Source organism: Salvelinus fontinalis, chromosome 3 (genome assembly GCF_029448725.1).
Source record: "Salvelinus fontinalis isolate EN_2023a chromosome 3, ASM2944872v1, whole genome shotgun sequence".
Lineage (NCBI taxonomy): Eukaryota > Metazoa > Chordata > Actinopteri > Salmoniformes > Salmonidae > Salvelinus > Salvelinus fontinalis.
Window position 1 is genome coordinate 38,134,741 of NC_074667.1, and position 16,944 is coordinate 38,151,684.

At 43.9% G+C, this 16,944-nt stretch overlaps 1 protein-coding gene and 1 non-coding gene across 3 annotated transcripts in view; one reads left to right on the plus strand and one right to left on the minus strand.

Annotated features, from left to right (window-relative positions):
• Window positions 1-1,431: 1,431 nt before the first annotated feature.
• Window positions 1,432-1,592, minus strand: LOC129851621 (U1 spliceosomal RNA). The gene has a single exon (XR_008758995.1). It is a non-coding gene; the product is annotated as a U1 spliceosomal RNA (small nuclear RNA).
• Window positions 1,593-15,139: 13,547 nt separating this feature from the next.
• The window catches only part of LOC129847208 (SLIT-ROBO Rho GTPase-activating protein 3-like), a 118,194-nt gene continuing 116,389 nt past the window's right edge, over window positions 15,140-16,944 (plus strand). The window contains exon 1 of one of the 2 annotated variants that reach the window (XM_055915031.1): window positions 15,140-15,688. In XM_055915031.1, coding sequence (XP_055771006.1) covers window positions 15,622-15,688 — 67 coding nt within the window. In that variant the 5' untranslated portion in view covers window positions 15,140-15,621. The remainder of the gene's footprint in view (window positions 15,689-16,944) is intronic. The other variant, XM_055915040.1, reaches the window with a different exon arrangement.

The following is a 16,944-nucleotide window of genomic DNA, read 5'->3' on the forward strand; positions in this document are numbered from 1 at the left end:
AAGATATCAGCTATGTCAGCAGTCATCTCATGCATATTTCTTGTCACTGTAAAGGGCAGACCTTCAAGAAAATGTCATTTTGGTGAACTGAGAGAGAATCTAAACTTAATCAATATGAAGCGAATGCAACCCAACGCTGGCACCCACCGCATCGAATCAATAGACAGAAAGTGACATGACTCATTTTATTTTCCATTCGGGTATGACATGTCTATGGTGAGTAACAATTTTTACATACCCAGTATGGACTGTGAGGAAACCAATCCTACACTGGAGAAAGTACTGTATATTGCTCCCATTAGGGATTCCTCTGAGCCTGGGAGAGTACAGCGCCTTAGCCATTTCTCAGGGATTATTGGTGATATGAAAGGCTATAATGTCAATGCAAAGCCATCCCTGGATGGATTAAGTGAGCGAGCTAGAGGAGAAGAGATGAGAGGAAAATGATGGATCTCTCCTGGAAGCTTATCCCCCTCTCTGCAATCTCATACCTCTGATGAGCCCTGACTTCTGACCTCCAGCAGTCAAAGGTCAAGTTGGGTATTCACACTCTCTCACTCCTACCGCTTTACATCAACAGATGATTACACTCTCCTTTCTCCCAGTGGTATAATATGTCAGAAATGTATTATTCATTTAGCTACTGATCCCAAGGTGTAATATTGCTGGATTTTACACTATTTGGATATATCACTTATAATTTTGGGGGGGAATATTCCCAAGCAGAGATCATTTGCTGCATTTGTAAAGAGACACCACTTTTCGTATCCAGTTTGTATAAAGTTAGTTCTAATAGTTGTTTTTCGTAGGAAAAGCAAATTATGTAGCATATTATAGAAAGTATATACAGAGAAACACCACAGCACCACATAAATTAACCTCAATGTAGGGTTTCAAATACCAAAGTGTTATATTATATTCATTATTTCTCTCTCTTACAGTATGATTCTAATTATGTTTCTCTGACAAGGCCCAGACAGAATCCCTGGGTGTGGACATTGTTTCCCTTGTGCCTCAGTTTGGTGTGGAGACTAGCAGTGGCTCCCACTCTGGCACTTTAGAATGAAATACTGAACGTGCTTCACAATGGATCTTTGTGCCTGAAAAACAGTGAAGTCATAGTTTCCCAGGCTTCCTCCCCCCTGAGATGCCTAGCAATGAGGGGGAGAAGGGAGGGGGGAGAGGCGAGGACTTTTGTAGTAAACAAAGGAGCAGAATCCATCAGGGTGTCACTCTGGAGTAGGGGTCTTCTTATCCAAGTCTCTTAGCGCTTCAAACAGCTGGTCAGCATCACAGGTGAATAATGGGTGTCCCCCTCCTCTTTTCCTCACTGACCAGCGACTAGTTCAGTTTAGAAGCTGTTTTTAGAGAACAACCTCACTTCATACAAACTTATCAACACTAGCAGTAACTTGAGTAGCTAAGCGCACTCCTGAAATCTCTTTTTGTGCTCTGACTAACACAAATGATGCAGTGGAGATTGTCACATTTGGAGAATTTGCAACGGTCAGCACAGCCGGAGTGCAGCAACTGAGCCTCTCCCTGGGTGAACCTCCTTCATGATCAAGGTGTTTGCCCTGCCAGGTAAGTATATCTGTATTTTCATTCATGTATTTTTCATTCAAACACTATGGTAAAAGGTTCATGTTCTCCCTGATGTTCATGCATCAGCTCATACAGCTACTATTACTTACCGGGCTATGTATTCTCCTTAGGCAGGTGTTCATCAGCCAGAAAATATCTTCAGACAGCACTGGGCTGGTAAGCAGGGTGGGGGGAGAAACCACATCCTATTTTTGGCATCTTTATTCCTGAGGCATGAGGGGCATGTTCAGAGTTTGCCCAGATAAGTGGGAATTTACGTTCTGGGGGCTTAGAGAGTCACTCTCTCAGATAAATTAGACTCTCCAGACAGACTGTTTCATCTCCACATCTAATTTATGTACTAGCATGTCTTCATAGGAGGAAGCACTGTGCTGAGCTCATGTCGCAACCCACTCCCACTGACAAGGCTCAGGCACAATGAGCTTTACACTTGAGTGCCATCACGGTAATTTAAAAGCCATTATCTACCTATCTTCCAAGAATTAATGGAGGGTGATACGTAAACAGTTTGTGCATATGCTAAGACAACCTCTGACTCATCTTGTAGGGTGTTAATGCATTTGATGGACATTATTTTCCAATTAAAAGTGTCAAGAGAGGAGGGTCTTGAATCATTACATTTTTTTTGTTTTACTCTTCCTTACATTGGTCTGCAGAGTCTATATCTGGAACAATTTGCACATGAAATCTAATGTATATAAAGATGTGAGACAGTAAGATGTCTCACGGCCAAGGGAGATGGCAGGAAGTCTTTCAGGTGAAGTCAGGCGTTTCTTATACAGCAATGTGCAGTGTTCAGCAGAATACTTGGATATTTACAAATGGATCCACAAAAAGAAGAAAAATATATAATAAACTCAGGACTGTGGAGACTGAGATGAAAAAGGCATGCAGGAACCACCTGGATTGAAGTCAAGAAAACCGCCCAGAACAGAATTCGCTGAAGATGCACCATTGAGGCCCTTTGCTCCACTAGGAGCTGAAAATAACGAGTCAGGCGAGTCAAGTTATGCGCATGCATGACTGCCACCCCCCATATAACATAGCAGACAGATGTACAGGAAGGAAGAGCCAGCCTAACAAACAAACATGACACATTTTGACACTACTGTAAAACATCAAGTGCATATGTGGTATAGGTTTAATCGACTGAACACTTGAACCAAAAGTGAGAATCAGATGTGTGTGAATGATTTAGAATGGAGCACTGCTATTTTTCATTGTGTTGTTTATAATAACGTAATAGTACTTTATAGCCGTCTCCAATCAGAGTTTCGAGTTTCATCAATCCTACAGTATATTCCTTTGCTTCTAATGTGTGCTAGACCATTTTTCACACTCAGCTCAGCTCCAGAGCCAACACAATGTTTAGGACTCAGTTTCAATAACATTGGCACAGCCAGCAAAACATTCACATCTTTTCTGCCATGCTTATAATCATCATCTTCAGCATGTGTAACACATTGCAGTACTTGCATCTATGACGCCTCCATTTAGCAAAACAATCTACAGATCCAACATACATTGAGTGAGTGTTTGTGTGCAATCCTTCATGTGAGGATTGCTTTTCATCTAACCTTTATTTTATTTATTTATTTATTATTACATCTAACCAGAGCACAGAAAGATTGTCAACTCCTGGAATGAGATGGAGAAGACTGCTCAAAGCCAAGTTTGCTAGAGAAGCATCGTTGACGGCCTACTGTATGTTGTTCATGGGGCGATGGGCCTAAATAAGTCAATTATTCATCTTTATTTAAAGCAGGAAGTACCATGAAGACAAAAATGATTTCCAACAGAGACTTGGAATTGAGTTTCAATGATATTAAAGAGGTGCCGAAGGTGTTGATGTATAATCCCAGTCACAGTGACTGGGCTAGGATTCATGTAGGGTGGCAGGTAGCCTAGCGGTTAAGAGTGTTGCCCCAGTAACCAACTGGTCGCTGATGTGAATCCCCAAGCCGACTAGGTGAATAATCTGTAGATGTGCCCTTGAGCAAGGCACTTATCCCTGGAACAAACAGCACAAGCCTACCTATAGCTATCAACACTACACTGGCCTTGCACACCTATGTACCCTTACACACACACATTGGCTTTCTACTTGCATATCAGAGATCAGAGCCGCATATTAAAGCAACATGCAGTCATGTACATTTCCCACACAGACTTACATACCCCCAGATCTTTTCTCCTCACATCCCCCCACCGATACATGACTGCTGCCCTGCCACCCCACTACAGGACCTATTAGCGTCCAAGATGGCGTAGTAGTCGGACGTGTGTTTTGTCTTGTCCCGTCCAGTGTAAATATCGTTTTATTTATATTTTTCCTAATTTTTCCGTATATATTTTAATCTCACTTTCCATCTACTGACGGAATATACTCTCCTGCAACCCACCTCACCCAATGTGGTACGGATCTGCTATCTTTATACTTTAGAACCGGAACCCCCATAAGAAGCTAGCCAGCTAACTAGCTACTAGCTAGTAGTCAGTTAGCCACTGCTAGGGGTCTTCACCGTTAACTATGACACCAGCCAGCCTCAGCTCTGTCAATACCTGCCAGACTGCCAGACTCTTTTGCCAATTGGCCTGGACCCTTTACTGCCGACACAGAGCCCCGCCGATCCATCACGACTGGTCAGCCGACGTAATCGTCCGAGGTGGTTTCAACAGGCTCTTCCCTTGCAACATCGCCGAGGGCCCATCTGCTAGCTCCAGCGTGCTAGCTGTCTGAATCACCGTGTCTCCAGCTCGCCTAGCGTAGTAGCGATTACTGAATCGGCTCCCTGACTCACATATTGCTACTCATTGGACCCCATGATCACTCGGCTACACATACCTCTCCCTAATGTCAATATGCCTTGTCTATTGCTGTTTTGGTTAGTGATTGTCGTACTTCACTGTAGGGCTCCCAGCCCTGCACAATATGCCTTAGACAGCCCTTTTGTCCCACCCCCCACACATGCGGTGACCTCACCTGGCTCAACTGCTGACTCTAGAGACAAAACCTCTCTCATCGTCACTCAATGCCTAGGTTTACCTACACTGTACTCACATCCTACCATACCCTTGTCTGTACATTATGCCTTGAATCTATTCTTCCATGCCCAGAAATCTGCTCCTTTTACTTTCTGTTCTGAACGCACAAGACGACCAGTTCTTATAGCCTTTAGTCGTACCCTTATCCTACTCCTCCGATGTTCATCTGGTGATGTAGAGTTTAACCAAGACCCTGCAGTCCCCAGCACCACTCCCATTCCTCAGGCACTCTCATTTGTTGACTTCTGTAACCGTAAAAGCCTTGGTTTCATGCATGTTAACATCAGAAGCCTCCTCCCTAAGTTTGTTTTATTCACTGCTTTAGCACACTCCGCCAACCCAGATGTCCTAGCCGTGTCTGAATCCTGGCTTAGGAAGGCCACCAAAAATCCAGAAATTTCCATCCCCAATTACTACATTTTCCGACAAGATAGAACTGCCATTATGGAAAGAGATCGTGATACCTCACATCTCAAAATAGGGCTACTTAATATTAGATCCCTCAACGATGTTAGGATGAAACAGTCAGAGGTCACCAAGCGCAACATAGCTTCAGCATGTAAATCAGCTAGAAAGATGTGTCGGCATCGAGTAATTGTCTCTGGCCCCCTCCCAGTTAGGGGGAGTGATGAGCTCTACAGACGAGTCTCACAACTCAATCGCTGGTTGAAAACTGTTTTCTGCCCCTCCCAAAAGATAGAATTTGTAGATAATTGGCCCTCTTTCTGGGACTCACCCACAAACAGGACCAAGCCTGGCCTGCTGAGGAGTGACGGACTCCATCCTAGCTGGAGGGGTGCTCTCATCTTATCTACCAACATAGACAGGGCTCTAACTCCTCTAGCTCCACAATGAAATAGGGTGCAGGCCAGGCAGCAGACTGTTAGCCAGCCTGCCAGCTTAGTGGAGTCTGCCACTAGCACAGTCAGTGTAGTCAGCTCAGCTATCCCCATTGAGACCGTGTCTGTGCCTCGACCTAGGTTGGGCAAAACTAAACATGGTGGTGTTCGCCTTAGCAATCTCACTAGAATAAAGACCTTCTCCATTCCTGCCATTATTGAAAGAGCTCGTGATTATTATTGAAAGAGCTCGTGTTTTTGGATGTCATTCAAAAACATAATGTTAACTTTCACTGCTATGCGGATGATACCTCACATCTCCAAATAGGGCTACTTAATGTTAGATCCCTCACTTCAAAGGCAGTTATAGTCAATGAACTTATCACTGATCATAATCTTGATGTGATTGGCCTGACTGAAACATGGCTTAAGCCTGATGAATTTACTGTGTTAAATGAGGCCTCACCCCCTGGTTACACTAGTGACCATATCCCCTGTGCATCCCGCAAAGGCGGAGGTGTTGCTAACATTTACAATGCAAATGTCAATTTACCCCCCCAAAAATGACGTTTTCATCTTTTGAGCTTCTAGTTATGAAATCTATGCAGCCTACTCAATCACTTTTTATAGCTACTGTTTACAGGCCTCCTGGGCCATATACAGCGTTCCTCACTGAGTTCCCTGAATTCCTATCGGACCTTGTAGTCATAGCAGATCATATTCAAATTTTTGGTGATTTTAATATTCACATGGAAAAGTCCACAGACCCACTCCAAAAAGGATCATCGACTCAGTGAGTTTTGTCCAACATGTCTCTGGACCTACTCACTGTCACAGTCATACTCTGGACCTAGTTTTGTCCCATGGAATAAATGTTGTGGATCTTAATGTTTTTCCTCATAATCCTGGACTATCGGACCACCATTTTATTATGTTTGCAATCGCAACAAATAATCTGCTCAGACCCCAACCAAGGAGCATCAAAAGTCGTGCTATAAATTCTCAGACAACCCAAAGATTCCTTGATGCCCTTCCAGACTCCATCTGCCTACCCAAGGACGTCAGAGGACAAAAATCAGTTAACCACCTAACTGAGGAACTCAATTTAACCTTGCGCAATACCCTAGATGCAGTTGCACCCCTAAAAACTAAAAACATTTGTCATAAGAAACTAGCTCCCTGGTATAAAGAAGCTACCCGAGCTCTGAAGCAAGCTTCCAGAAAATTGGAACGGAAATGGCACCACACCAAACTGGAAGTCTTCCGACTAGCTTGGAAAGACAGTACCGTGCAGTATCGAAGAGCCCTCACTGCTGCTCGATCAACCTATTTTTCCAACTTAATTGAGGAAAGTAAGAACAATCCGAAATTTATTTTTTATACTGTCGCCAAAGCTAACTAAAAAGCAGTATTCCCCAAGAGAGGATGGCTTTCACTTCAGCAATAATAAATTCAAGATCATGATCATTAGAAAGCAAATTACGGACTCCTCTTTAAATCTGCGTATTCCTCCAGAGCTCATTTGTCCTGAGTCTGCACAACTCTGCCAGGACCTAGGATCAAGAGAGACACTCAAGTGTTTTAGTACTATATCTCTTGACACAATGATGAAAATAATCATGGCCTCTAAACCTTCAAGCTGCATACTGGACCCTATTCCAACTAAACTACTGAAAGAGCTGCTTCCTGTGCTTGGCCCTCTTATGTTGAACATAATAAACGGCTCTCTATCCACCGGATGTGTACCATACTCACTAAAAGTGGCAGTAATAAAGCCTCTCTTGAAAAAGCCGAACCTTGACCCAGAAAATATAAAAAACTATCGAATCTTCCATTCCTCTCAAAAAAAATTGAAAAGGCTGTTGCGCAGCAACTCACTGCCTCCCTGAAGACAAACAATGTATACAAAATGCTTCAGTCTGGTTTTAGACCCCATCATAACACTGAGACTGCACTTGTGAAGGTGGTAAATTACCTTTTAATGGCGTCAGACCGAGGCTCTGCATCTGTCCTCGTGCTCCTAGACCTTAGTGCTGCTTTTGATACCATCGATCACCACATTCTTTTGGAGAGATTGGAAACCCAAATTGGTCTACACGGACAAGTTCTGGCCTGGTTTAGATCTTATCTGTCGGAAAGATATCAGTTTGTCTCTGTGAATGGTTTGTCCTAAGACAAATCAACTGTAAATTTCGGTGTTCCTCAAGGTTCTGTTTTAGGACCACTATTGTTTTCACTATATATTTTACCTCTTGGGGATGTCATTCGAAAACATAATGTTAACTTTCACTGCTATGCGGATGACACACAGCTGTGCATTTCAATGAAACATGGTGAAGCCCCAAAATTGCCCTCGCTAGAAGCCTGTGTTTCAGACATAAGGAAGTGGATGGCTGCAATCTTTCTACTTTTAAACTCGGACAAAACAGAGATGCTTGTTCTAGGTCCCAAGAAACAAAGATCTTCTGTTGAATCTGACAATTAATCTTGATGGTTGTACAGTCGTCTCAAATAAAACTGTGAAGGACCTCGGCGTTACTCTGGACCCTGATCTCTCTTTTGACAAACATATCAAGACTGTTTCAAGGACAGCTTTTTTCCATCTACGTAACATTGCAAAAATCTGAAACTTTCTGTCCAAAAATGATGCAGAAAAATTAATCCATGCTTTTGTTACTTCTAGGTAAAAGCACTAAATAAACTTCAGTTGGTGCTAAATACGGCTGTTAGAATCCTGACTAGAACCCCAACATTTGATCATATTACTCCAGTGCTAGCCTCCCTACACTGGCTTCCTGTTAAAAATCCTTCCCAACACCCACATGGTATAATAACGTCAAAACCTAAAATGTGACTAGTCTGTATAAATCAAAATTAAACCTGGTTCCCCTCTCTCCACTGGGATTCTCTGCCTCTAACCCTATTACAGGGGCTGAGTCACTGGCTTACTGGTGCTCTTATATGCCGTCCCTAGGAGGGGTGCGTCACTTGAGTGGGTTGAGTCACTGACGTGATCTACCTTTCTGGGTTGGCGCCCCCCCTTGGGTTGTGCCGTGGCGGAGATCTTTGTGGGCTATACTTGGCCTTGTCTCAGGATGGTAAGTTGGTGGTTGAAGATATCCCTCTAGTGGTGTGGGGGCTGTGCTTTGGCAAAGTGGGTGGGGTTATATCCTGCCTGTCATGTCTTTGTCAGAGATTTTTTCTTGTTAGTATTGTTTTTTATGTGTATAGGTGCGCGACGGGTCTTCGTACCCATATTTGTTTATGTTCGTTTCTTATTAGTGTTATGGAGCATGTATTTGGACATTCATTAAAAGACTCCATTTTACACTCCGTTTGACTCTCCTGCGCCTGACTTCCCTGCCACCTATACACACGACTCTGACAGGATCTCTGACAAAGACATGAGGGGAAACAGAGGGTTAAATACACCAGAGGTAATGGATGGGATTGAAAACAGGTGTGTGGGAAGACAAGACAAAACCAATGGAAAATGGATCGATGATGGCTAGAAGACCGGTGACGTCGACCGCCGAACACCGCCCGAACAAAGAGAGGCAACAACTTCGGCAGAAGTCGTGACAGTGTCGGGGGGCTAGGGTCAGTCTGTTATATCTGGAGTACTTCTCCTGTCTTATTCGGTGTCCTGTGTGAATTTAAGTATGCTCTCTCTAATTCTCTCTTCTTTCTCTCTCTTGGAGGACCTGAGCCCTAGGACCATGCCTCAGGACTACCTGGCATGATGACTCCTTGCTGTTCCCAGTCCACCTGGCCATGCTGCTGCTCCAGTTTCAACTGTTCTGCCTGTGGCTATGGAACACTGACCTGTTCACCGGACGTGCTACCTATCCCAGACCTGCTGTTTTCAACTCTCTAGAGACAGCAGGAGCGGTAGAGATACTCTTAATGATCGGCTATGAAAAGCCAACTGACATTTACTCACGAGGCGCTGACTTGTTGCACCCTCGACAACTACTGTGATTTTTATTAATAGACCATGCTGGTCATTTATGAACACTTGAACATCTTGGCCATGTTCTGTTATAATCTCCACCCGGCACAGCCAGAAGAGGACTGGCCACCCCTCATAGACTGGTTCCTCTCTAGGTTTCTTCCTAGGTTTTGGTTTTTCCTAGCCACCGTGCTTCTACACCTGCATTGCTTGCTGTTTGTGGTTTTAGGCTGGGTTTCTGTACAGCACTTTGAGATATCAGCTGATGTAAGAAGGGCTATATAAATAAATTTGATTTGAACTGCCAAAGGGGGCGGAGTTGCAATCTACTGCAGAGATAGCCTGCAGAGTTCTGTCATACTATCCAGGTCTGTGCACAAACAGTTTGCTTCTACTTTTAAAAATCCACCTTTCCAGAAACAAGTCTCTCACCGTTGCCACTTGTTATAGACCCCCCTCAGCCCCCAGCTGTGCCCTGGACACCATATGTGAATTGATTGCCCCCCATCTATCTTCAGAGTTCACACTGTTAGGTGACGTAAACTGGGATATGCTTAACACCCCGGCCGTCCTACAATCTAAGCTAGATGCCAATCTCAATCTCACACAAATTATCAAGGAACCTACCAGGTACAACCCTAAATCCGTAACCATGGGCACCCTCTTAGATATCATCCTGACCAACTTGCCCTCTAAATACACCTCTGCCATCTTCAACCAGGATATCAGCGATCACTGCCTCATTGCCTGCGGTCCGTAATGGGTCCGCGGTCAAACTACCACCTCTCATCACTGTCAAACGCTCCCTAACGCAATTCAGATAGCAGGCATTTCTAAATCGACCTGGCCCGGGTATCCTGGAAGGATATAGACCTCATCTATCAGTGGAGGATGCCTGGTTGCTCTTTAAAAGTGCTTTCCTCACCATCTTAAATAAGCATGCCCCGTTCAAAAAATTTACAACTAACAACAGTTCACCCCAGACTTGACTTCCCTTGACCAGGTCATCTATAAGTCTTTGCCAGGTAAAGCCCCACCTTATCTCAGCTCACTGGTCACCATAGGAACACCCACCCATAGCACGCGCTCCAGCAGGTATATTTCACTTGTCATCCTCAAAGCCAACACTTTCTTTGGCCGCCTTTCCTTCCAGTTCTCTGCTGCCAATGACTGGAACGATTTTCAAAAATCACTGAAGCTGGAGACATATCTCCCTCTCTAACTTTAAGCATCAGCTGTCAGAGCAGCGTACCGATCACTGTACCTGTACACAGGTATATTTATTGCCATACCTCCCTAACCTTCTACATTTGCACACAATGTACATTTGTTTATGTGTAACTGTGTTGTTGTTTTTGTCGCACTGCTTTACTTTATCTTGGCCAGGTCGCAGTTGTAAAAGAGAACTTGTTCTCAACTAGCCTACCTGGTTAAATAAAGGTGAAATAAAAATAAATAAATATCAAGTGTGTGTGATATAACAGTGTGTGATGTCTGCACACATTAACGTGAGAGTCCGATGACAGCAGAGGTTATCCCTCACCACAATGGAGGAACTTAGTGCTGTTGGTATTACATATGCCTATATAAGGGCCACAGCCATGGAAGTAATGTGAGTTAGCACAGCTGGAGGGGGGTTGCCATAGCAATGAGCACTACATTGGGTTTGCTATGTTTCTCTTTGAATAGATAATTATCAATGTGTTTTGGCCAATGCAGCTTAAATAAAAACATGAATTTAATTTATTGGTTAACACACTACAAAGCAAAACAGAAGAATAAAAAAATGTATACATTGAACAATGAACTGACAGAGCTTCTAATAGCAGATCCTGTCACCTGTGTAATCATGTTGTTGATAACAATTAAACAGAACAAATTTACTGGCGCAGGAGGGGATGGCTGTCGTTTTATGGGCTCTTAACAAATCATGCTATTTTGTTCGTTTTTTCACATTGTTTGTAACTTACTTTGTACATAATGTTGCTGCTACCGTCTCTTATGACCGAAAAGAGCTACTGAATATCAGAACAGCGATTACTTACCTTGAACTGGACGAATAATTTTTCTTTAATGAGTCGGACGAGAGGGATTTACTCCAGACAACCGATGAGGCCCTCATCCCTGTCATTCGCAGGAGAAAAAGACAGCGATATTGCGGAAGGCGATTGGGGTGCCTTGTAAGGATCTGGTGATGAGTTGCTAATCTGCCTTTGCCATCGGTAGAATTGGCCAATGTACAATCGCTGGATAATAAAGTGGACAAACTACAAGCACGTATATCCTACCAACGGGACATTAAAAACTGAAATGTCTTGTGTTTCACAGAGTCGTGGCTGAACGACTACATGAATAATGTCGTGGAAATATTCAGTCAATAATATTTCACAAATACCGGAGCCGGAGTTCAAATAGACTTTTATTAAGACATAATAAAAGTCGAGCTGGTTCATGAAAACAACTAACTTTCCAGTTTTGGCACACACTTCTTATAAATGTTTTCTCCTCACGTCACACACAGTAACTCCTCTTAATGACTCATCTCCTCTGGCATTTAGACACCGTTATCTTATTGCCTTGCACTAATTTTAGTTTTGTTTCATATTAGGGCATGGAAACTGTAGAGCCACAGAAAAAGTTCAAAAATACAGACATGTTCTCGACTAAGACAGGTGCATGCATGTAGGACCATAGCAACAGTCTATAGATACATTTTACAGAAATAACCAGACATGTCATCCTGCTAGCTCATCTGAAAGGAACACCCATGTTCTGGAAAAGTCTTGTGCACTAGTCTTGCGGACCACCCTGAAATGTATAATGGCCACACATGTTATGGAGAATTTTACAGAACATACAGCTGGCTGGTTACAGCTGACGGGTTACACACTGTATCAGCAGGATAGAACAGCAGCCTCTGGTAAGACAAGGGGTGGCGGTCTATGTATATTTGTAAATAACAGCTAGTGCACGATATCTTAGGAAGTCTCGTCTGAGGTAGAGTATCTCAAGATGAGATGTACACCATCTATATTCTTCGTAGCTGTCTATTTACCACCACAAACCGATGCTGGCACAAAGAGCGCACTCAATGAGCTGTATACGGCTATAAGAAAACAGTAAAAAGATCATCCAGAGGCGGCACTCCTAGTGAACAGGGACTTTATTGCAGGGAAACGTAAATCTGGTTTACCAACTTTCTACCAGCATGTTAAATATGCAACTAGAGGGGAAAAAAACAACAACTCTAGACCACCTTTACGCCACATACAGAGACACGTACAAAGCTCTCCCTCACCCTCCATTTGGCAAATCTGACCATAATTCTATTTTCCTGATTCCTGCTTACAAGCAAAAACTACAACAGGAAGCACCAGTGACTTGGTCTATAAAAAAGTGGTCAAATGAAGCAGATGCTAAGCTTCGGGACTGTTTTCCTAGCACAGACTCAAATATGATCCGTGATTCTTCCGATGGCATTGAGGAGTACACCACATCAGTCACTGGCTTCATCAATAAGTGTATTGATGATGTCGTCCCCACAGTGACTGTACGTACATACCCCAACCAGAAGCCATGTATTACAGGCAACATCCACGCTGAGCTAAAGGCTAGAGCTGACGCTTTCAAGGACCGGGACTCTAATCTGGAAGCTTATAAGAAATCCCGCTATGCCAAACCGACGAACCATCAATCAGGCAAAGCATCAATACAGGACTAAGATTGAATCGTACTACACCTGCTCCGACACTCATCAGATGCGGCAGGGCTTGCAAACTATCACAGACTACAAAGGGAAGCACAGCCACAAGCTTCCCAGTTACACCACCCTACCAGACGAGCTAAATTACTTCTATGCTCGCTTTGAGGCAAGTAACACTGAAACATGCATGAGAGCATCAGCTGTTCCGGAAGACTGTGATCACGCTCTCTGTAGCCAATGTGAGTAAGACCTTTAAACAGGTCAACATTCACAAGGCCGCAGGGCAAGACGGATTACCAGGACGTGTACTCCGAGCATGCGCAGACCAACGGGCAAGTGTCTTCACTGACATTTTCAACCTCTCCCTGTCTGAGTCTGTAATACCAATATGTTTCAAGCAGACCACCATAGTCCCTATGCCAAAGAACACTAAGGTAACCTGCCTAAACGACTACTGACCCATAGCACTCATGTCTGTAGCCATGAAGTGCATTGAAAGGCTGGTCATAGCTCACATCAACACCAGAAACCCTAGACCCACTCCAATTTGCATACCGCCCCAACAGATCCACAGATGATGTAATCTCTATTGCACTCCACACTGCCCTTTCACACCTGGACAAAAGGAACACCTACAGTATGTGAGAATGCTATTCATTGACTACAGCTCAGCATTCAACACCATAGTGCCCTCAAACCTCATCACTAAGCTAAGGACCCTGGGACTAAACAACTCCCTCTGAAACTGGATCCTGGACATCCTGACGGGCCGCCCCCCAGGTGGTAAGGGTAGGTAACAACACATCAGCCACGCTGATCCTCAACACGGGGGCCCCTCAGGGGTGCGTGCTCAGTCCCCTCCTGTACTCCCTGTTCACTCATGACTGCATGGCCAGGCACGACTCCAACACCATCATTAAGTTTGTCAATGACACAACATGGTAGGCCTGATCACAGACAACAACGAGACAGCCTATAGGGATGAGGTCAGAGACCTGGCCGTGTTGTGCCAGGACAACAACCTCTCCCTCAACGTGATCAAGACAAAGGAGATGATTGTGGATTACAGGAAAAGGAAGACTGAGCACGCCCCCATTCTCATCGATGGGGCTGCAGTGGAGCAGGTTGAGAGCTTCAAGTTCCTTGGTGTCCACATCACCAACAAACTAACATGGTCCAAGCACACCAAGATAATCGTGAAGAGGTCACGACAACACCTCCTTCCCTTAGGAGACTGAAAAGATTTGGCATGGGTCCTCATGGGTCCTCTACTGCTGCACCATCGAGAGCATCCTGACTGGTTGCATCACTACCTGGTTTGGCAACTGTATGGCCCAGTACATCACTGGGGCCAATCTTTCTGCCATCCAGGACCTCTATACCATGCTGTGTCAGAGGAAGGCCCTAAAAATTGTCAAAGACTCCAGCCACCCTAGTCATAGACTGTTTTCTCTGCTACTGCACAGCAAGCGATACCGAAGCGCCAAGTCTAGGTCCAACAGGCTTCTATATAGCTTCTACCCCAAAGCCACAAGACTCCTGAACATTAATCAAACGGCTACCCAGACTATTTGCACCCCCCCCCCCCCCCCCCCTTGCTGCTGTGTACGCTTATTATCTAATAACTCTACCTACATATTACCTCAATTACCTTGACTAACCGGTGCCCCTGCACAATACTGCTGCTATTTAATTATTTGTTAATTTTATTTCTTTTTTTTTTATAGGTATGTTGGTTAATAAGGGCTTGTAAGCATTTCACTGTTGTATTCGGCCATGTGACAAATACAATTTGATTTGATTTATGACGGAATAAGACACTAACTGGCAGAATCAGACACTATTTAGCCGACATTGAAGAAAATGCAAGAAATCATATCAAATTAAAGAAAAAAACTGCTTAACAGATACCACATTTCATGCAACAAAATGTGTGGGATTGAGTTAGAGTAAGAGAGAGAGAGAGTTCTACAACGGGAGGAGACTCGTGTGACGTTCGACTCAATTCATATGTCCCTGCAGCGCAAAATCTCAGAGCGCACAGCTAATCAAAGACTGGTCCACTGCGAACGCAAAAAATATTCATTTTTGGGCACTCTAGAAATAAAGAAATAATCGAAATGGGTGAACGCCTAGCCTACACCCACGATCATTCTATTTCCATTATTTTCTTTCTTTGAGTAGAAGGGTTTTGTTTTTCTCCGCTGCAGTTTTTGCATTGGATGGCATGCTTTATCAAGAAAAGCGTAGTACTTCTCTTCAAGATAAAATAGACATAGCCCTCTGCAGGTGAGCATTAGGGAGCTCACTATAGAATTTCGCGTTTCATTTCTTCATTAAGTGATTAGCGTTACTTGAAACTTGAGTTTACATTTTTTGCATTGAGCTAATCGGACACAAAGAGCAGAGGACGGAGAACAACGCTGCTGGAGTCGAGAATCATCATAGAGGACCTCTTGCGCAAGCCCCCACGAAAAATGTCATCTCAAACCAGAGTCAAGAAGGACAAGGAGATCATAGGAGAATATGAAACGCAAGTCAAAGGTGGGTATTACAGGATATGCACATTCAGAAATGTTTTGACCTTGTGGAACTGCATCAATAGACCTGCAAGCTAAATGACACGAGACAAAATCGGGAAAGCATAGGCTACAGTTTCATTATTACATTTCAACGAATCATAAGTAAATCGACGTTTAGCTTTTGTGCCTGCTTGGTTACCTTACCAGTGCTGAGGGCTTGTCAAGTAGTAGACATAGCGTCCATCACTGTGGTTTGGTCACCTTTATCATCAGCATCCCTATCTATGTAGCTATTTTGCATATAATTATATTGTACCCAGCCTTCAGGTGACAGGAGATCTGTCAATGAACTTCTGTAGGCCCATTGATGAGGCCGCTGGACATGTGGGAGAGACCAGGAACGTTCGAAAGAAGGAATCATATAACTGAGGTCAATTCTTATATGCACCCTAGAAGACGCCAGGGTAAAATACAAGGTTTAGAAACTCGGAGTCGGACATTGGCTTTCAGTCTGGCTCGATTTAGGGTCAGTGTGTTTGAAAGGCTGCACGCTTTGTTGCTGGGTAGAACGATCTGTGTACTGTCATGGTCCCTGGGGGGGGGGGGGGGGGGGGGGGGGGGGGGGGGGGTCTGGGGCAGAGCTCCGTTAATTGCGCTCCTTTGTTTACATTTATTGAGCCTTTGAGTTCAGCCACACCACATTGCCTCTATATTAATGTCACTGGAGAAGCAAATAGCAGCAATTTATATTGGATATCAATTATATTTGAATACATTGTCTAAGTGCAAGAGGCATCACTACAGTCTCTGGTTCGAATCCAGGCTGTATCACATCTGGCCATGATTGGGAGTCCTATAGGGCGGTGCACAATTGGCCCAGCGTCGTCTGGGTTTGGCCGGGGTAGGCTGTCATTGTAAATAAGAATTTGCCTAGTTAAAGAAAGGTGAAATAAAAAATAAAAATTAACATAGCATGACACTACTACAGCAGGGGGGCTCTGGTGGCATTCTCTCTCTGTCTCCTCTCTCTGTTAGGAAGAATATCCTGTAGGACAGGGATCATCAACTAGATTCAGCCGCTGGCCAATTAGTTTTTTTGAGCGGATGGCAGAACATAATTACAAATCATTTGTAGACTGCAAATTGACCTCAAGAAGCCCAAACAGATATAATATTTGACTAAAACATAATAATTTCAAAACTTGCCCTGCATTTGCATATTATCACGTACACTGAGTGTACAAAACATTAGGAACACCTGCTTTTTCCATGACAGAC